Source organism: Larimichthys crocea, chromosome XIII (assembly GCF_000972845.2).
Source record: "Larimichthys crocea isolate SSNF chromosome XIII, L_crocea_2.0, whole genome shotgun sequence".
Lineage (NCBI taxonomy): Eukaryota > Metazoa > Chordata > Actinopteri > Sciaenidae > Larimichthys > Larimichthys crocea.
In genome coordinates, this window is record NC_040023.1 from 21,956,671 (window position 1) to 21,978,432 (window position 21,762).

At 38.4% G+C, this 21,762-nt stretch overlaps 2 protein-coding genes across 5 annotated transcripts in view; one reads left to right on the forward strand and one right to left on the reverse strand.

The window, feature by feature from the left end:
* The window catches only part of adcy2a (adenylate cyclase 2a), a 57,954-nt gene extending 40,179 nt beyond the window's left edge, over positions 1 to 17,775 (forward strand). For both annotated transcript variants that reach the window (XM_027287389.1, XM_027287390.1), the window contains exons 16-26: positions 1,155 to 1,239; positions 4,738 to 4,875; positions 5,968 to 6,087; positions 6,197 to 6,381; positions 9,838 to 9,922; positions 12,293 to 12,451; positions 13,426 to 13,572; positions 13,916 to 14,026; positions 14,113 to 14,227; positions 15,605 to 15,729; positions 16,997 to 17,775. In XM_027287389.1, the coding sequence (XP_027143190.1) occupies positions 1,155 to 1,239; positions 4,738 to 4,875; positions 5,968 to 6,087; positions 6,197 to 6,381; positions 9,838 to 9,922; positions 12,293 to 12,451; positions 13,426 to 13,572; positions 13,916 to 14,026; positions 14,113 to 14,227; positions 15,605 to 15,729; positions 16,997 to 17,149 (1,423 nt within the window). In that variant the 3' untranslated portion in view covers positions 17,150 to 17,775. The remainder of the gene's footprint in view (positions 1 to 1,154; positions 1,240 to 4,737; positions 4,876 to 5,967; positions 6,088 to 6,196; positions 6,382 to 9,837; positions 9,923 to 12,292; positions 12,452 to 13,425; positions 13,573 to 13,915; positions 14,027 to 14,112; positions 14,228 to 15,604; positions 15,730 to 16,996) is intronic.
* Positions 17,776 to 18,678: 903 nt separating this feature from the next.
* The window catches only part of dnah5 (dynein, axonemal, heavy chain 5), an 84,695-nt gene continuing 81,611 nt past the window's right edge, over positions 18,679 to 21,762 (reverse strand). For all 3 annotated transcript variants that reach the window (XM_027287384.1, XM_027287383.1, XM_027287382.1), the window contains exons 86-87: positions 20,391 to 20,622; positions 18,679 to 19,324 (exon numbers count right to left, since the gene is read on the reverse strand). In XM_027287384.1, coding sequence (XP_027143185.1) covers positions 19,173 to 19,324; positions 20,391 to 20,622 — 384 coding nt within the window. In that variant the 3' untranslated portion in view covers positions 18,679 to 19,172. The remainder of the gene's footprint in view (positions 19,325 to 20,390; positions 20,623 to 21,762) is intronic.

A 21,762-nucleotide genomic window follows, 5' to 3' on the forward strand; every position in this document is an offset into this window, starting at 1 on the left:
CCATGCTTGCAATTATTCTCTTAATTCTGTTACCACAAGTTAATTATCCTGTTATCTAGATAACAAATCGTTAACAAATTGTTTGTTTTTTCATGGTAATGAAATAATTTCAAGTCTTTCAGTTTCAGCTGGTAGCCTTCTCCTTAAATAATATGGAATGATCTGAATGTTGTACCTGGAGCAAAATTGATAACTAGGTGCTGTTGAAACTCAACAAAAGTGTCAACACAAACAAATAATTATTAATTTACATTTAATAATCAGAGCATTCATAATAATCACTCTAAATCAATAGGTAAAGAAACAGCTGTTTATGTAGCTCTCCAAACTAAGTGACATGTTCTGTCTGTCTGTGTCAATCCATCAATTCATCCACTTCAGTTCAGTACTATGGACAGCGCTGCATCTGCTCACACACACCCTAATTTTGCTTCAACATCAGCATAACAACGCCCACTTGTTTAGCTGTAGGATTCACTTTAACCCATGGGGGCTTCCTAGACTGGGACATCAGTCACCTATTTTCAATATTAAAAATATATGATTGATGATGATACAATAAATATATGATTACTGTAAACCTCACAGCTTAGCAGGTAGGCATTTATGCTGTTAAATGGTGAAATGATGGACAGAACATAGTTCTTAACTCAGTTTATATTGCTTGCTTTTCATAGTTGTAAATAAAACTTTCAGCGTGTATTCCCCCTCCCCACAGACAGACTCTTAAAAACAACAGGGGAGTGAAGGGATGATCAACAAGAAAGAGAAAGTGCGAGGGCTGGAGAAACGTATACTTTCTTACAATTCGTTGTTGATAGTTTTGTTGATTTTTGCTTCAAGTCCTTGTTATTCTAGGAGAAGACTATCAGCTAAAACTTCACGGGTGACTGCACTACAGAAGCAACTTGATAAACAAAAACATGTGTTCTCAAAATAACAGAATTAAAACAATTATTGTAAGCACGTCTGGTCTCAGCTTCCATAGAAAATGTAAATTTATATGAATTCTTATGCAAATCAACATTGCTTATGTCTCTTTATGTGTATCTTTACAAGAAATTTTGAGCTGAGCAGGGCTAATTACATTGAATTAAAACTGAACTTGACATGAATAGAACTACATAAATAGTCATATTGTCCTTTTTTTTCAGGACAACTGTCTTGGGAATATCCTTTGGAATGGCATTTCTTATCCTTTCTATGATCCTCTTCATATGTTTCATTGGACACTTTCTGGTGAGTAAATCAATTTACTGCAAACATTATTGTTTAGTTAGTGTTCTGTGATAAACCAGGATTTGTGTGATCTCTAATGATACACTTGTGTGCTTAATGTTTGTCCTAATGTCATACCAAAGGCACATGAGTGGTCCAAGTGCCCCTCTGGTCAGCTTTACGGCCCATTAAGTACCCTTGTTGTTCACCTAAGTGGCTCTGAATCCAGACCCTGTGTGAGAAACATGTGGTCTTTCTTCATTTCCCACCTGCCCCTTAGAGCGCCTATGCACACCGCTGTTTTGCTGTGTGTTGCTAACAATATCCTTTGAAAGAGCAGGCAATCATGTCTATACATTACCACTGCAGTTATATCTAGCCACTAGAAGACAGTCTAGGGCTTCTTTTCTTCTATTACATGTGTCTTAAAAAGAAATGTAAGACCAGAAAACTTGGCTGTTAAAATATTAAAGGTGCTACAAAACTCCTCATGCTGCAGGCCTATAAAACCTAATCCACCTAATGTCTGATCATTTATGTCAGAATCTATAGCTTTCCTATGAACTGTGCTCCCCAAGGATGCTGCTCAAGGCTCAAAAACAAAACACTTGATAGCTAGTTGACAAGCCTCACGCTGCCTTTTATCAACTTTGTATTTGTTGGGTCTTTGCTTTAGTTTGTCTTTATCTACTTTTTGTGGAATTTGCAGACATCCATCACAGCTTTTTCTAGAGCTCCTCCGTAATCATTGAGAATTAGTCTGGAGTGCATGGATCCTTTTACAATAAAGACATCAGACTGTGTTTAAGAGGCTTGTGTTTTCCTTGGTGCTGCTGAGTGTCTTGCACATATATTCTTTTGTTGCAGACTCATTTCACAAGGAGAGCCACAATCGCATGATTCTTCAATCTCAAATATACAGTAGCATATTTTGGTGTGTGACTCAGGTTTTGAGATCTTTCCATTTAAATAATTAATTATAATCAATCATGTGGTCTGATTTGCTCATTTCATGGTCATATTTGAAATCCAGATAACATGTATTCATACATATTTTCCTCTCATGGTAAAATGATAGCATCTGAAAATTGGACAGCTGTAATTGTCAGTCAGTCAGTTGAACTTTTACACTTGCGCAAAACAACAGCAGCTGGCTTCACCACGCATGCACTTTCCATTCCCAGTCACAAAGTATTGACCCATGTAGCTTTTCTTGGAGAAACCTTGTCACTGTTCAGAGTGGAAAGATGGTGGCGTACCTTAGAAAGGTCAAACATGGTTATTTGATGAACTGGCTTGCATGTCCTGCTGGTTCTGACTGTGTAACTTGACATCTTCTTCTTAAATCAGTCCTGGCAGATTTTCTTACATTGGATTTTAATTCCCATGCGTATGTATCATTCTCTTCATACATATTATTATAGGAACTGCTGGAATAGTGGTGAAGTTTACATGCCAGTGGCTTGTTTTCAAAACAAAATGATGGGTCCCACTAGCTCTACATTTCTGGTAATCCCGCTGGCATATAATATAGTCTGCCATCCTCACTTTATTATATTGTATTGTAATCAGTGAGCTATTCAAATGTCACATCCATTCAGCCTCAGTGGGGCTCAGATATTGCTCTGAGATGATCAAGCAAATGATTTAGGTTTTCACTGTCATTGTCTCAGAATGAAACCCATTCAGCTGAAGGCAGCGCTGCATAGACGAAAAAGTAATTGAGTGTAACATTCCATTGGAAGATCCTTTTTTTGCGCCAATGAAAATGTAGTATTGCATATTAAAATCATCATGCCATAGTGTCTGGTCTTTCACGAGCTGTTTTAACATTAAGCGCATGATTGCACAGTGTGTAAAATAACAGCTCAGCTCAATGAGTTTATTAGTGAAGCAGGAGATGGAAAATTTGACCTTCAACTGTTCTTAGAACTATGAACATGTTTACTCAGTTTGAATTGTATTGTTTTTAATTATATATATAGTTTGATCTAAATATTGCAGCATGTGCCATTAAGTTGATAGGGTCCACATTTGCATAACTGTATGTCTCTTAAAATGTATTGGCACCACTGACAATTAGGGTTAAAGCAATGTTGCATTTATGTTGCAGAGTACTATTGTGATTTAGCACCCCCAGTTTCAGAGTGCAATATCACTGTCATAAATATGGACAGCCGTACAAGTGTATTTGTTATGATTTTATTACTTATGATCAAAAACTAGCACGTCAACAACTTTGCTAACAGCCAAAAGCAAGTGCGACAACACAAGACATAGCAGCCAGCTCATATTACGTACTACTCCAACAGCAAGAAACACAGCTCAGCGTCTCTTTTAGCATTTGATTGCACAAAGGTCTCACCAGCAGTCTGAGATTTACTCTTATTTGTTATTTGCTTGGTTCTTTTCTCTTCATAGCTTCTGCTCTCATTCTTTATGCATCTGCCATTATGTCCATAGAGGTTGATGAACACTGGTTACATTGCACACTTGCCCAGCACTGGCTCTGACACAACACCTGCTCCACTCCCTATTAGCATTTCCCTGGGCGTCCTAAAAACATCCTCTTTGCCTGTGGTACCAGTGTAAACTGAGCTTACATTCACTAACAGCAGCTATAGAGTGATCGTACTGGAGCACAAAGTTAAAATTGTGCAGGTGTACAGAGTGCAGAGTGGAAATAACAGGCACCATTGACCTGATTGCAAATTATTTTAAATCTGTAATTTTTTGGTAGAAAGGTTATATAATGTTACTTTAATCAATAATAGGTGCTTGAGTGTCTGAACTTATGTATTGTTTCATTTATTTGACAGTACAGTGGTCCCTCGTTTATCGCGGGGGATACGTTCTAAAAATAACCCGCAATAAACGAAATCCGCGAAGTAAGTTTTACAATTACTATACATGTTTTAAGGCCGTAAAACCCCTAACCACACACTTTTATACACTTTTCTCAGACAGGCATTAACATTTTCTCACATTTCTCTCTTATTTAAACACTCTCAAAGTTCAGATTTTCGCAGATTTAACAAAAATAAGTACAATACTGTATTAGTAAATGAAACCGTATTTCACAGTTCCTCTGACGGTGCCGCTCCGTTGTAACGGCTTTTTCCTCTGAAGGCCTTGGTGCAGGTGTTTTTTTCGCATTTTGTACAGTACTCCCTTAGCTAATCAGGACGCCGAATACAATGCGCGTTCATACTGTACAGTACGCTGTAAAAAAAAAAGCATGCAAAGTTACACTAAAAAAAATCTGCGAAACAGCGAGTCCGCGAAAATGAACCGCGTTATAGCGAGGGACGACTGTAATTGTCCTTACAACAGAAAGAATTATTCATATGCATGCATTTCTTCACATGTCATTTACTTATTTTTATTAGCGCACATGTTGTGTTCTTTGGTGCTTCTTATTCCGTCTGCAACCTTTAATATCTTAACTCCCAAGTTCTATGTACATCACCTCATACATACTGTATTTTTGTGTGCTGTTGTGTGTACGTGTTCCTGCAGCACTGCAATAAAAGCACCTCTACTTCTTGGATGTGGCTGCTGAGGTCATCAGTCATTATTGCCAACAAGCCATGGCCCCGCATCACTCTCACCATGACAACCACAGCTCTAATACTCATGATGGCCGTCTTCAACATGGTAAGCTTTTATGTGCATGTACTGGAGTAACAGAGGGGTAACACTAATTAGGCTTCACTAATAATGAAGTATCACAAAACCCTTTAGATGACATCTCCTTATTTGTAACTGCAGTGTAATGTTCATGATAAAAATATTGGTCTGATGTAAATGTTTGATCATATTCATCAAACAAACTTACATCAATACTGCTGTCTTACTCATTTCCCTTAATATAAAAACGACTCAAACCTTAATTTCTTGCAACAGTTAAAAAACATGAGGTGCCACAGTTCCACAGCTAAATATGCCTCAGTCAGCATGGTTGGGGGCAGTGGAAGTACTAGCATTTTAATGTTGTATTTATGCACATCTCTATTCATTTCATTTCCTTTGTTTATTAAGCCTTAAACCAAATGGTCATTTCACCAGAGAATCAACTACAGAAAAGTGTCTACTTTTCATTGCCTTGTTTTGCCAAGCAGTATATCATTTGGCTTTTTCAAACATAAATATGCATCAATGTGACAAATACCATTTGCATGCAGTGACAAGAGAACTGTTTAAATTTTTTTGTTCTTCTCTATCAATTTTTAGATGTATCTGTTTAGTTCTGTAGAGGGGAACAAAAGACATGAATAAAAAGGGCTTGGTTTAAGGTGAACTTGTAGCCTGAGGCTTGTAGGGAAGTTGCATGATAAAGCACGGTGTCAGGACCCTGGTTTAGACCTTCACACAAATCGATTCCAGAGATTATAATCTTGTTTTGAGCTTGACGTGGGTCAGTTGCTCTGGGCGGATAAACCAAATTAACTTGGTTTTGCTCAGTGGGGTAGCCAATCCTCATCATGGAGGTTCACTTTAAAGGACATTATTGAATAGTTGTCACTATTGGCCCCTTATCTAAGGCTCTATTTTCCTTCTGCATGTATAATGTAGACTAGTTTGTCTTTCTTATGCTTACCTGCAAGGCAAGCAGGCACGGAAAGGGTTTTAATTTGCATGTGAACTGTGTGGATTGTCTGTGGTGGATTTAAATGAAAATATTATTTTTAGCACTGCCTAAAATTGAGACTAACCCTTCATTTCTGTTGACTTTGTGTTTTCTTCCAGTTCTTTTTGGAAGACAATTTGTTGCCTCCTGTTCCTGTTTATAATGCATCCAACGAAACACAGTTTTACCCTAATGGACAACTGATTACCTACACAGGCAAAAACAATTTTTACCTTCCTGTAAGTGAAGATGAACATTATTATCACAATTCTCTATACATTCATTGTTGTTTTTGCTAACGTTTGAATAAATCAACCAATCTGTCTCTCTCTCTTTCTGTCTGTCTAGTATTTAATTTACAGTTGCATACTGGGCCTCATCTCTTGCTCTGTGTTCTTGAGGATAAACTATGAGCTGAAGATGATTATCATGTTGACAGCTGTGGTGGTTTACAACATCATTATACTACAAACGCATGGCTCTCTGCTGGATGAATATAGCAGATTTCTGTACAAGACTGAAAGCCTGGACAGGTAGGTACACAGTGACAAACAGATACTGTTCAAGAAAGCATTAAAGAGGGCTTTATACAGTCAAGGCAGGTGATACTGTGCTGACAGAGCAACAGGAAGTTATTGTATGAAGAGAGAGAATATGGGAAGGCACAATGAGAGAAAGATAAGATGAGTTCTTTCAGTCAGGCAAGAACAGCTCTAAATGGAGGCACTCATGGGGCATCCTTTGCAGTTGCCAGAAACAGCTCAACCTGATTCTTTCAATGTCAATATCTTCTCCACAAACTCCGTTTTTCTTAGTTTTCCTTTTCCTAAATTTTTGAATAGGATTTTATCGGTTATTTGATTGTGGATACAGCATCACTGTACTGTATATAGTGTTGCTTGACCAAACATTGAGCTCACTTTAAGCAAATTACATTGTGTCCAATACATTTGTACATTTGTACATGGCTTCCAGACAGTGCTTCAGTATACCAGTCCTTACTTAATTTACCTGGCAATGCTAAATAATACAGGGTTCTAATAAATAATAATAAACACGCTCCGCTTCTGAAACGATCCTGGTGGGGTTTAGAGTCGCATGGAGGACGGGCCAAAATGTCATCGTGGCTGCGAAGTGACAGAGATGTGCCTGGTGGGGTTTCAGGGAAAGAGCCTTTCCTAAGCAGCTGGCCTGACTGACACTTCTTTTTTTGATTCTTATAATATTTGAATTGCAATTTTTCAAATTAATCAGAACAAAATATAAATACAGCCTTTTTCAGTTTTTACTTACTTACGTCTTTACTTTCTACACTATAGTATAAGACTTTCTTCTTAAGAGTTCAATGTGTCTAATGTCAGAAGGGAAGCAGTTCAGTTCATATCACTCACCTTGGATGGTTGGTTTAGTTGGGTTGTAATCCCAGCTTTGGGATTCATTGGTAGCCTGCCATCGTGGATATCCAGATGATCCAGGAAACATCTGACATAACACAAAACCTGACTGGAGAGGATTTTAAAGATAATCTGATGAGAATGCTGGGCATTCAGCTTTGTGCCGACAAGCCGGAGTGGAATGACAGGGAGTGACCTGTTAAACCAAATATTTTTGTGCTGGGGAGTTGCTCAGGATTTGCTAGATTATTTTTTTAGTTTTAACCCAGTTTGAATGTGAATGTGTATATTTGTGTGAGTCACTCATGAGTTTTAACACCCAGACTGGCAAAATACATCACTTCTTAGTCTCTGCAAGCCAGTGTCAGTCAGTCACATCTTATGATCAATGATTAGTCCAAGTGATGGACTATGAAGTTAGACTTTGAACAACCCACATCTTCGCTAAAATCTTTTTATCTAACTTATAAAACATTAACATGCCTTGTATTACGATAATAAAAAAAATTAAAAAATACTTTGAACAAAAATATTAGACTGTGTGTGTACTATTGACTATAAACAATTTTAAAAATCTTATATTCTAGTAATAGCTTGATTATCATCAGTCTTAGTACACTAACAGTCAACTGAAATACAATAGATCAGGTGATACTCGAGTTGCCAACTCTGATTTAGGAAGCATGAACCAAAAGTAGTTTTAATAGTAGTTTTTAATGAATGGGTTCACCCTCACTGATCCAACTGTTTTCACCTCTTCATTTAATTTTATATTCCACACTCAGGAAGACATCAGGGTTTAATGAGGACGAACAGCATAAGCAGGTAATAAGGTATCAAACCACTTCCTTTGAGGCATTGTGAGAGAGAAGCCTGGCCCACCATTATATTACACATTACATCACGTCGTGAAGCCAAGTTAGGCTAACCAGTGACATATGTTGATAGAAAGCCGTCCCCAGGGCCTACAATGTGTATTTTTGTTTCGTCAGTTGATTTGACAGTGATATATACCATGGAGAGATGGACTGTTGGAAAAACTGCTCAGTGAAATAGTTTATTGTAAAGATACCTATGTTGGATGCAAGGCTGGAACTTTGGTGTCTTACATCGGTTATTGTGAGATTATAGTACACTCATTAGCCTCTGCTATTGTGACAAATACTCATTAATGTCTTACATTGTGATAAAATGTCATGAGCTGTACTGTAGCTGAACTCATAGATATCTAAGAATGGCAATCAATCATGTGCCTAAAATCAGCAGTTGATTCTGTTTAATAACCAGTTAAAAACTAAATTTAAGCACTAGTCTGTACTGGATTCACAGAGACAAAATTGGAATCCATGTCATGTGACATTTGGTAAGACGGCAACGAAAATATGTCCCAAAATATTGCGTAGCTGCTGATTTCATATGTACTAAATGAAATTCTACTGTTCTACTCATATACTCCACTTTTTCAGTGATGTTGCATTTATTTGTGTTATTGTGTATTTTTACTTTTGTGAACTAACTGTAGTGATGACATCATCTACAGACTAATCTTGGAGTTGCTCCATACAGGGCGAATAATGAAATAAGTCTTTAGATATTATGACAGCACCCACTGTGGTTTTGGAATATAAAGAGATTTTCTGATGTTGGATGTAATATCCAAAGCAAAAATTCCTGAAGCCTACAGCAATCACTCATGTATTGTCAGTAGACAAACTCCAAAAAGTGTTACCAGAGTCGAGTTAAGTCATCAATTCAAGCCTTGTTTTTTTGTTTTGTTTTTTTAGTTGTTGGCTTTCCTGTCCAAAGTTATTTAAATAGCACATTGTGATTTTTAAGGCATTTCCTTCTAAGCCAATAAATTACACACAGCTTTGGTCAGCAGTGGTGCAAAACAGGAGGGTTTAATAGAGAAACTGGAAAGCTTTGGTCTTTTCTGTAGTTGAAAAAACTATTAAGAATTTTCATCAGAAACAAAATGGAATCCTGTTTTCCTGTTAGGGTGATTTCCATTTCTTATGTGTCATCATGTGAAAACCGTCTGTCCTCATTGGCATTGACTCTGTGTAAAGAATTGATTTAGATAATGAACCAGGCGAGTGCAGAACTCGCAGTCCCTTTTTCCTCAGTTGTCGCCGGAGCTCTGCCCTAGATTAGAGTAAGAGTCCATTAAAGTACAAAATGTGCTCGCAGAAATTAGAATGCAAGAGTCCTGCGTGAGTCCTCTCACACATTTAGAACTTAAATAGGGACAGCCAGACTTCACTGCTACGAAGATAGTCTGTTTCATTGTAGATTCAAATATTATAATAGGAGCTATTTTCCATTTCTTTTTGACAGTGACTGTCAAGACACACAATAGCAGTTGGACAGGCATCCTATTTCTAGGCTTATGATGGTAGAACAGGAGCTTTAAGTTGAATCTTTGCTTCTTGAAAAATTTTCAGTAATGCACCTCCGCAGGGAAGCTTACCCAGTGCAATGCAAATAGTAGACAAGCTCTTTTATGTTGTTTTGTTTTGTCACTTTTCACTCTTATCTTGGTCTTTATCTTTTCTCCACAAACACATCCTTCCTTTTTTTCCTCTGCCCTTCAAGACCAGGAGTTCTCAAAGACCTGAAGAGTATGGGCTCTATCTCCCTCTTTATCTTCTTCATCACACTGCTTGTGCTTGCCAGACAGGTAAGTCCACACTATAATAGTTTGAATGACATTATCATCTGTCTTGTGCTTTTGTGCTTTACATCAACATTGTACTCTTTTGTGTTTTATACATCACCTTCTTGATTCAGAGTTCTTTATTTTGGCGTATTTTCTCCTTTTTGGGGGTGGCTATATTCCCATGGGCTATGGTCTTTGTGGCTGCTAACAATCCATTGGTCTGTGAAAGATGTAGACTGAATTGTGAAACACTCATGTTCTCACATCCCTCCTGTTGAGGGACCATGATCCCATTGTCTCTTTAACTCTTAATGGTCTCCCATGTATGAACACACAACTGAGTTTGATGTTCTATCCAGCCGTGCTTGAAACACTGCAGCTGGGCACTGCATGCAGGTCAGTGGGATCATTGTCCAGTATTTTTCTTCTGTGCCACATGTGTGAGATATTTAATGTAGATTCAGACAAAATTGGACTCCTGGCACTACTGTTTCTTTCTCTTTCCATATATACAGTATACACGCCTTTATTACCTCAGAGCTTGGGGGAAAATAGACGCTCCCATCCATCTTCTGGATGGAAATCTACTCTGCACAGTTGATAAACTTATTTGAGACAGAAAAGCTTTTCAGCTGCTGTGCTACACTGGGCAGGGGAGGCATCATGAGACCAGTTTGTCTGGCCTCCATTCATGATTTACATCAGCCAGTCTGAAGTCACTGAAGTGTAGATTACTGGCCAGGAGAAGCAGGCACCAGAGACTCTTTCTGGAGAGCCGTGTACTTCTTAGTTCAGCTGTTGCAGGGTTATGCTACACTGCAGGGTACTTACTCTACTGGGGAGTGATGCAGGACTGGGACACAACTTTGTATTTAAAATAACAGCTTAAGACATTTTGATTGTACTATAAGCTCATGCTTACAGACAGTAAATAACACAGAATTGACTTGAATGCAGGATGAGGGCACATCGCTCTGTCAGAGAAAAGACATGCACAGAGTAATATTTCTGTTTTATATCAGAGCTTATCATTAAATGGGATGCTGCTGATCCCCTGGGCTCTACTGCATACCGAAATAACACCATGGCTGTTGTTTGGACTGAGCTGTGTCTGCAAAGAGCATGCTGAGTACATGAGTGGATATACAGATGTGAGAAAAGTCACCACCTGTTACTGCACGCATCTTATCCCACTGCTAAACTAGAGCTGCAATAATAATTAAACTAATCAATTAGCTGTCAACTGTTAACGCTAAGTATAATAAAAATTCTAAATTCTCTGATTTTAACTTCTCAGCTGTGAATATTTGCTGGTTTCATCAGTCCCCTGTCATAGTACAATGAATATATTTGGATTGTGGACTATAGAAGAGATCTGTAAAAATAAATCTGTACAGACTGAGCTACTGTTGCCCCAACAAAAGACATTCAGAGGTATCACCTTAGGCTTTGGGAAATAATTTTCAGTAATTTTATAATAATCAATAATTTTGTGACACTGGACCAAACTACTATTCTATTAGTCAAGAAAAATGATTATCAGATTAATTGACTAAATAAATAAATTGCACACTAAAAGTATGGTGACATTGCAGGGAGACCATCACAGTACACTGAAAATATGTGCTCTGTGCATTATTTTGTGATAAATAAATTAAAATAGACATAATGGGGTTATATACTATACAATCCTATTGGAAACCACTATTTATGTGAATGCCTAATTTAGAACCATAAAATCTAGACATGCACAAATGGTCCTCATTTCAGTGTCAGCAAAAATAACAGATGCTGTCTTTTAATATTGCAAAATCTCACACACTTTGTCTTCGTAACACACCCTTTTGTAACAAGTAATTATATTTTTAGTTTCAAATCATATCACTTTTTATGCTTGATCATTTTCCCCTCAGATCATCTTACAAACATGTTGCTCCTTGGTTGATGCATCCGCTTTGTCAAATCTGTTCAACGCGTACTGCTCAGGAACACTCTTAAATAGAGCCGTCATCACTGAGCACCTGAGCTCCTCACACCATGTGGAAGAAAATGTGATGTCACATTTATTGTACCCCCAATATTATCACTAAAGACAGTCATTCCTCACCTGTCATTCTTGCCTTACTCTGTGTTCCTCGAAATGTTTTCTTAATGTAGTGCTGGTAAAGCATGTTTTGAGTTAACCATAGCCACTGTATTTCTGTCTTTCATGAAGAAAGTTGTAAGTTATTTGTATGTGACAAAACTGAGGCCTGGTATTCTCAAAGTTACACTTTTTTTTCTGTCTTTAAGCCTCACGCTTGTTGCTTGTCTACTTTTTCTGTGACTTGATGGAAGCAAGCTGTACGGCTGTACCTTCAGTCTCTTCACCTCTGTGTCCTCTTGTAACAGAATGAATATTACTGTAGGTTAGACTTTCTGTGGAAGAACAAGTTCAAGAAGGAGTGTGAGGAGATCGAAACGATGGAGAACCTCAACAGGGTTTTGTTGGAGAACGTCCTGCCTGCACACGTTGCAGAACATTTCCTGGCACGTAACTGGAAGAATGAGGTAGGCATTGATTATGTTTTCTTTGCGTTATAGATCAGCATGTAAGTTCTGTTTTGCTCCAGGGTGGATGTATTGTGGTTTCACAGAGGTCTTGCAGTACCAGTGGCTATATGCCAAGATCCATTACATTCATTCATTCATTAGCTCTGAAGAGGCATGGCAAGTCAATACATTAGATCTGAAATATGTGCATACTACTCCTTTGCTACTAATTATGTAGATTTTTAATCCTCTTAAAAACCTGGATGGGTATTGATATTATAAGACACACATTAGGTATTTCAGTAATGTTTCCTATTTTAATAATAAGATGTACAATTGAAGATTTAATGCAGAATATTCTAAACCAGAATTTACAACAGTATTTAAATGATAAATTCAACATTTTAAATAAAACTGGCACTCGTAATGTAGCATTAGAATGATTAATTAGTTTATATAATGATGAGAAAATATTGGGAGACAGTGTCGGTGTATTTGTTGACTTTTCTGTGAGACAATCAATCTGAATCCTGTTTCATCCCCTGAGTCCTTCTCTCAGTGTGAACTCTGAGAAGTAAACTTGAAGGATTCCGCAGTTTAAAGGACACAGAGGTCATGGGGGTTTAAAAATGAGTGCTGCTTCTGCTGCAAAAACTCTGAATGAAGAGTCAGCAATTGACTGATTATTCCTGCTCTTGAACAGGATCCAGGAGTAAGTTGCTGGTCATCATTTATGTGTCTGGTTTATCACTTGTGTTTTTCCTGCCTCTGTGGTCCCATAATGTTTTTTTTTATTGATGGATATTCTCAAGTATCTTTCAGCTTTAATATACACAGAAAACTGTTGCGCAACCCGAATCATGATTAGAGTGACGTACTGCGTCAGAATCCTGTCATCTGCATTTCGTCCTGTGGTTTATTATTTTTCTAACATTGCTTTGCAGCTGTCCGAACTAACGTCTGTATTTTGTCTCCCGTTCTTTGTCTTGCAGGATCTGTATCACCAGTCCTATGACCTGGTGTGCGTCATGTTTGCCTCTATCCCAGACTTTAAAGAGTTCTACACCGAATCTGATGTCAACAAAGAAGGATTAGAGTGCCTCAGGCTGCTTAATGAAATCATTGCTGATTTTGATGAGGTAAATAACCTTCGCTCTTCCACCCACAATATCCTGTACACGTGCACCGTCAATACCGGGAACAAAGCATGGTATCCATTAGTAGTTTGTAATTGGTGCAACCTACAACCTCTTGTAAAGTATCTGAGTATTCTGAGAGGCTTTCACTGGCAGTTAAAAGAGTGAACCTTGTTACAAATTCATAAACTATATAAATAATGCAATGTTGATGTACAAAGATGCATCCATATGTATATGGTTATACGTGCATCCTTTAAAAATGACAGCATGAGCGACCTCTGCTTCTCCCATAAACTCCCATAAGTTTTTTTAGCTGTTGTGTGGATTGTGTTTGTGTGTGTAGCTGCTGTCCAAACCTAAATTCAGCGGTGTGGAAAAAATCAAGACCATTGGTAGCACTTACATGGCTGCTACTGGGCTGAACGCATCACCTGGGCCTGAGTACACATTACAGGTAGGCTGATTGCACACACATTAAACAGATACCACATTTAACTGGAGATAGATGTGTTACTGGTTGTGTTCTTCTCTGTCTCCCAGGAGCATGACAGGCAGTATATGCACATAGGGACCATGGTAGAGTTTGCATTCGCCTTGGTTGGGAAGCTGGATGTTATAAACAAACACTCCTTCAATGACTTCAAACTCAGAGTTGGTAAGTTACACAAGAAAGCTCCATTTAAAAGCAAAGAGCTGTGAGAGCACATTCAACAGAAGTGCATTTTGTTGTTTAGCTATTGGGTTGTCATTGTTATTGAGCACATAGTGAGAATAGAAAATATGAAATATATAATAGCAGTAAGGTGACTTTGTTGTTGTCGAAATACAGCTGATAAATGAGATGAAAAATGAGAGCACAACAATATCCCTGACAATTCTGGGGTTTTTTCGTCTATTGGCTGAAAACATATCTAATTATTCTGAATGGCACAGCTGGAGTATTGGTATATAGTACAGGGTTTGCTAAAAATAGTTAGCTTGAATGTAGACTATACTGTATGCTCCGTTGACATGGACCATCCAAGATCTTTTTCTTCTGTTTTTAGAGCAGCAGTATGCTGAGGAGGTAATTTCATTGTGTTGGTAGAAACAGAGAGAGATGTGTTTAAATGACAAGAAAAAAAAAAGCTCAAACTAAAATGTTTGCAGCAAGACCTTGGTATAGTCATGGCAACATAACAAGAATTGAAGAGGAAAGCAGGCAGGCAGGTCCCAGCTCTCTGCATGCGGTAAGAGTCAGAGTTCAATACCTTAAACCTGTCTGCAAAGATCGCAGCATGGGATGCTCCATTAACTCAGCAGTGTGCGTGTATGCGACTGTACATCCCTGCTGCTTCCAGACGGGCCTAAAACGCTCCATCAGAGAAGGACACAAGTCCTCACCCACTGGGACTGGACAAAACCAGTGGCAGTGTGCCTGGGTGTGCTGCCTGCACACACTTGTTTAGATTGCGATTTCCAGCAATCTGGAAATTGAGTCAGAAAGCAATGAGAAGAGGCCCGGTGTCATCTCAGTGCTGTGAAAAGCTCCAGAGTCTGCTCAGAGGTGCGGGGAGAGTTCAGGTGCATTTAGCTTCCACTTCATGTCATGTTCTGATGAAATCTTGTGAAAAGCTTGGTTTATTCTGAAAACAGCAGGTCTCTTACTGAAGGCCTCTCAGAGCTGCACTCTGGCTGCACTCATTAATTAATCAGTGATATCAAAAATTGATTTTAATACATACATGATTTAAGTAGGACATCAGAATTGAAACAAATGACCATTTTGTATAATGTGCTTGCAGTTTCCTGATTTAGTTGTATCTTTATTTAAAATAAATGTTTCTTTAGCATGTAAGAAATGATTAGCAATTTAATTCAATTCTGTTACTTTCATTTGATTTTTTTTTTTTTTTTTAACACAAAATACTACTATGTCCTGTGTACTGAAATTTCTTATTCACACACAAAAAAAAGAATCTGAAAATATAGTGAGTAAATATGACACAGATACATCTGAAATGTTAACTGATTGCTTGGTGTCATTTGTCAGGTATTAATCATGGCCCAGTGATAGCTGGAGTCATTGGAGCACAGAAACCACAGTATGATATTTGGGGGAACACAGTGAATGTAGCCAGCAGGATGGACAGCACCGGAGTCCTTGGAAAAATACAGGTAATTAAAGGATACATGCAGTGATATTCTCATATTGTGTATAGTGTTTTCCCCTGTGCCAGAGCTAAAACTATTAACACCAATAAGACACGCTGCTGCACTGAGTGACATGTTCATTACCGTCACAAGTGTCTATTAATTCACTGCTTAAAACAGTTTCCAACAAATTGCTGTTTGAATAATTTCCCGAAACAGCTGCAAACTGTAGTTTCATTTAGTAGATTTATTTAAAAACACCAACATATATTTATGATCAGCTTTTGCCATGAATGGTAGTACATTATTGTTTTTTTGTTTTTGTTTTTCATGGGATTTTATGAAAATAAAACCAGAGAATAACTCCATCCTCGACCATTTTCTGTGATGCAATCAAGAACAAACCAGTTTGAATATCTCATTCTTACATCTGTCAAACACCACACTGTGTTTGAAGTTTCTTTCAAAGCAGCAGTACAACTCCATTTTATATGTAGACATTTTAAATGTCAATGCAGATGTTTGGAAGATAAAACTTTCCTTGTGCCGTTTATGACAGTAAGGACATCACATCATCTCAACGTTGTCAAATCTTACATTCGCACCCTGCCAGAGCTCTGATAAGATATAATGGTTTTTCACCTGCTTGGAAAGTGTCTGTGGGAATCATTCAGTCTTCAGAGAGCTGTATTACACTTTGCAGCCTGTACACATCTGATAGAGCCATCTGCTTTCAATTGCATTCCAAGATTGCCTGTTGATATTTTAAGATATGCAGAGAGTTATTCCAAGGTTGCACATTGACGATTCCTAATTTTAAAACCCACACAGGACATTTTCATTCGGTTGAGAAATACGGCTCTGGCAGCTGCAGCACTCTGTACACAGCTGTTTAAAATCTTCAATTTACAAATTGAATTTTATGCATAAGCTGTGATGAATGATGTTCCTTTTTATCTCTTGGAATCCTTAATGGTAGGATTTAAAATTACGGTAGAAGCACCTGTGATAGCAGTTCTACCTCACACGTATTTTTGCAGTCTTGCATGGAACTAATCTATAGGTTAGGGGTTGGGCTTCGTTTCAAGATACAATACAACTCTGATGATGCAGTGCAGCAGGCCAGCAATACAAGTGTGTTACTTATCAGTTGATGGTCAGCAAATTTTTCCTCAGCTCGTGAAAATGTATTCCTTTGCAGAGCTGAATATTGTTACCAGCAGAAATTGAATTCAGTTATGTACAGTAAGATAAGCAAAATAGACTTTTAACTATCTGGCTCTTTCTTTAGGTGACAGAGGAGACGCGTCATATCCTCCTGTCCTTGGGCTACATGTGCTCTTGTAGAGGCATCATCAACGTCAAGGGCAAAGGAGATCTCAAGACTTACTTTGTGCACACAGAGATGACCCGCTCACTGTCCCAAGGGAATGTAATGCCGTAAGACTGGTTCTGAATATGCTGCATTTACACAGGCACAAAGAACGGACTTTCATTTCAGATGGAGGAGATTTGATCTTCTTAACGCTGTTGTAACAGAATAAAAGTGTGAGGCACAAAGGAATCAGATCTGATTTTAATGTTGCATTGCAAGTTACCTATGCCACAGCTGTATTATACATTTTGTCACTTATGTACCTGTAAGTGTAGCATGTACAGAAAGCAGGCAATAACCCCTGAATTATATTGTCATTTGAATGTTGGATCCAGAAAAGCCACAGTCGCAGAAAGAATCTGAAATTATCTAAATTAGTATTCTGATTCCATACACCACACTTGTGGGACTAACTTTGCCCAAAAAAAAAAAAAAAAAAAAAAAAAAAATTTCCAAACAATGCTATCCATTGATAATGTGTCAACAATTGTCACATCAAGGACTCCTAAAGAGCATCCAAGAATTTCAGAGTGAACAATGGTAATTAAAAAAAGACACAAAGGTGTTATGAATATACAGACCTGTGCCCCCAACTTTACCATAACAAAGTCATACAAAAGGCCACAGATGGAAGGTCTGATGTTAAAATGAAAACAAGGGAAACCTGCATGACCACTGTTGCAAAAGCTGGTCCTTAAAAAAAACACAGCCAGCCAACAAGGAGACAGTTATGTACATATGTGTACATAACTCCATCAACCTTGTTAGAAGCACGAAGTCTTGGATGTATTTTACAGGCGGTCCATACGAGGAAAAGCATTAAAAAAAAGTATATGAATATATTGTGATATTCATGGTGGGCCAAGTTTCCCAACAATCTTTGCACTTCAATCATCTTTTTCTTGATTGACTCTACTCTAAATTTTTATGGCATGTGTGAGATTTGTCAATACGTACTGAAAATGGAACATCAAATGTTTGCTCTTCGGATGAGGCTGAGAGGATTTAAAAGTCACATTATAGTAAAACTACTGCTAACGAAAGAATAAAGATGATTTAGTGTGAAGATTTGAATTTGGGAAAGCCGAGCCTGATCTATGTACAGGGTAGCTCTAGAGTGCGTGCGGTATGGTGGTTTTGTAACAAAAGAAAATACTACCAAAAAAGTGTTTTGATGTTTTGATGCCATTGTTTTTTTGTAAAAACTTCATTAAAATTTCTATGTATTTCAGTTTTACTGTGTGTCATTATTCTTTTAAAAAGGCAAGCTCACAGCACAGCAGCATGACAGGTGATGTGTGATGTGCACTTGATGATGAAAACATCCCCATACACTAAATTCAAACAACCTAAATGTGTGGTACATCACTGAGTAATGTCCCTGGCGAGCAGATGGGCCGATACAATATGTCTACATTTATCAGGGCCAGAGCTCAATCATCCAGTGAAGCAGCACAGTTTGCACAGTCCCGTCTGCTTTGCACTGCTGTTTCCATTTTAAGACACTGAAACTTCAGTTAAATCTCAGTTTTAGAACTACAACCAGGGCAGGCACACTCAACATGGTGATTAGTTGATTACTGGCCCCCCAAAAAAACTTAGAGGGCCTCTAATAAAAAAGAATTTTATCTTCATCTAAAAATATGTTCTGCTATGATTATATGATATTAGATTATACATGTCAGACACACTGCAGATGACTGTAGATGAAAACCAAACTGAGGAACATGTATAGGTCTGATCTTCTGAACTAAATACATTATATGACGTGATGCCCAGACATTTGTTGCACAGTAATTTGACAAATTCTCGCTCTGTAAAGTTTACTGTTACTGTCATACGTGCTTCTATCCAAAACTGTGAAATAAGTGACAGAGCAATGTTTCCAGAGACTGTCCCATTATCTTGAACCACATGTTTTACCACTGGTGCCCATACTCTGTCACAATTTCCAACATTTTGGGACCAGAAAGGGGGGGGTAGCCATGGTGACAGCTGTTTATCCTACATACTCTAGGTCTAGGACATAGGGCAAGTGACTGATGGGAAGTTAATAACAGCTATTAACTTCCTTTTTCTCAAGATGAGGCAATCATTTGACATCGCAGAGGAGTGCCACACCCCGTAGGATCCAGTATTCTGGAGGATGTGAAGTCTTCAGGTCTACAGCTGCAATATAATTCATGTCCATCCTAACTGGCTTCTTGTAGATCGGACAGGAATAGAGGCGGGAATCCTTCACACCTGCAACACAGACAAAAAAAAAAGATAATAGTCACTGAAAACTGAGTAACAGCTGTCTCTTAATCAAGGTTTAAAGTCAACAGCTTCATATTGAATTGAATTATTTCAAGTCAATGAAATATTTAAATCAGTGTTGAGATTCAGCAACACATCTGTTTTTATGAAGTCAGTCTCCTTAAATCATTCAGCTACACAGAAGACTTATTTCCTTCTACTCCCACAACACCGCCTTGCTGTTCTTTGGTTTTTAGGCAGCGCTGGAGTGCTACTTTAGTGTTCTTCAACAGCCCCCATCGGCACAAACTAACAAGCCTTTTCATGAGTAAACAAACAGCCCTTGTCGAGTCGGCCTTCAGAGAGCACATACGCAGGGATGAGACTAATCTTTCTGAAGGAAGTCACAGTTAAGTCGAGTGTGTTTTTAAATGCTCAGATGTACCTACACACACTCATGCATGTCACACATACTCATGCTGTAGATACAGCCACTTGTCCACAGCAACATCCCTCCACACACACACACACACACACACACACACACACACACACACACACACACTCACACTCAAAGCCAGCAGGCAGCCTTCTTGTGGGAAAAGCTGGGAGGGCACATGGTGTAAACAAACTGCATTATGCGTATCATTGGATCATTAATTCATTTCCCAGGCAGCCTTGCTTGCAGGCGTTCATTGGAGTCTGCTGCCCGCCTGAATATAGGCTGGTCTTATCCAGAATAAACACTATGCCACATACTGCTGGTAATCTATTCCCAGACAAAATAAATAGCACTTAGTCTGCTTGACATTTAAATGTTACATCCATCCATTCTGAATGACTGTGTGGGATGCAAATGTTAAGAAGGGAAGAAGATTGAGAACGGCACAGCCTGGTAAGATGGATCCTGATAGGAAAAGACAGGATTAAGGCGTTTGCATTGTCAGATTAGAGTTCTCAATCCAGACACATTTTTAAAATCCACTCTGTTGGTTTTTTATTGACTTTGCAAATGCAAAGGAACCTCAGAAAGCTTCCCTTCATCTAATGTAACTCAAACAGGACATCTCACCATTATTCTCAGCATACATCCTGATCACAGGCATCATCTCGAAGAGGACTTTGGGCTTGGAGTCCACGAGTTTGCAGCTGCGGCGGTCCCAGCCGGCTCCCTCCAGGTAGAGGCCGTAGACATACACTCCCTCTCCGGGGGGCTGGGTGATGTCATCCTTCATCCACCTAGTCACCTCGTTACACAGCACCATGCGATCCAGAGCCCAGCCTTTGTTGGCCCGCGTGATCTCCTACAATTGCGGGAGGTCAAGGCAGTGACGTGAGCAGTATGACAGAGCTGACCATTTGGCAATTTTTTCCCCAACAAAAAATCAATTTTGATAACAGGCTCTAATAGAGGCACAATAAAAAAGCACAGTGTAGGGGGGGAAAGTGCACTCCATCGATGGTGTTTCACGAGATGCTGTGCCAACGGAAAGAAAATTAATCCAATATGGCTCAAAAAGAGCAAGAGCAGAGTGCACAATAAATAAATGAAATGTGAGTATTGAATTGCTTCATTCATTTTGTTCTCATTTTGAAAGAGGAAAAAATATGATTGGGGAAAATTTAGCAGATTGGGACTGATAACAGATAACAAGGACAGATACACGTGATGTCCAACAAAAGCTGCAGTGTCTCTCCTGAAAAGGCAGTGTACCCACTCAGTGAGAGGAAATGATGGATAAATTTAGAAAGTAATACAGTAGTCCAACAAATCGCTATAGATAAATAAATAAAATAGAAGTCAGTTGGATAAACAAACCCAATACCAAAGATCTGATATTTCAACTACTACCTAATGCAAAGCAAATTTATTTGTTGGCCACAAAAACATGCCTCAGCCCTCAGGTCCCAGGCTCATTTTTAACATTACTTTATATTACGAGCACAGATTTGGATCATCACCAAATTCAGTTTGAAATATTGTCTCAAGACCATCAGTCATCATTAAAATGGAAGATTCTGTATCAAACAAAGGGACTAGTAGTAAAGAGATGTGGGATAAAAGCAAGCCTTCAGAAATAGGAAGGCGTGGCTGTCTCAACAGAAGAGATTATACAAAGCAAAGTGCAAATATGCACATTCAGACTTTGTAGAAGAAAATATGTTTAACAGTATTATTAACTTGTTGCTTTGTCCCCCCCACCAAAACCAAGCCAATTTAAAAGGAACCAGATTGGTTTAGTTGTTTGGTTGAAGTAAAAGAAAAGCACACAAAATGTTTACTAGACAGACAAAATTATGACCCTCCTCTGGTTTACCCTGATATCTAGACAGACAAAATTATGACCCTCCTCTGGTTTACCCTGATATTCCAATGATATCGAGTACCAGCCAATATGTATGTGCATCATGTTTTTTTAATATTTAATATAAATCTAGATACA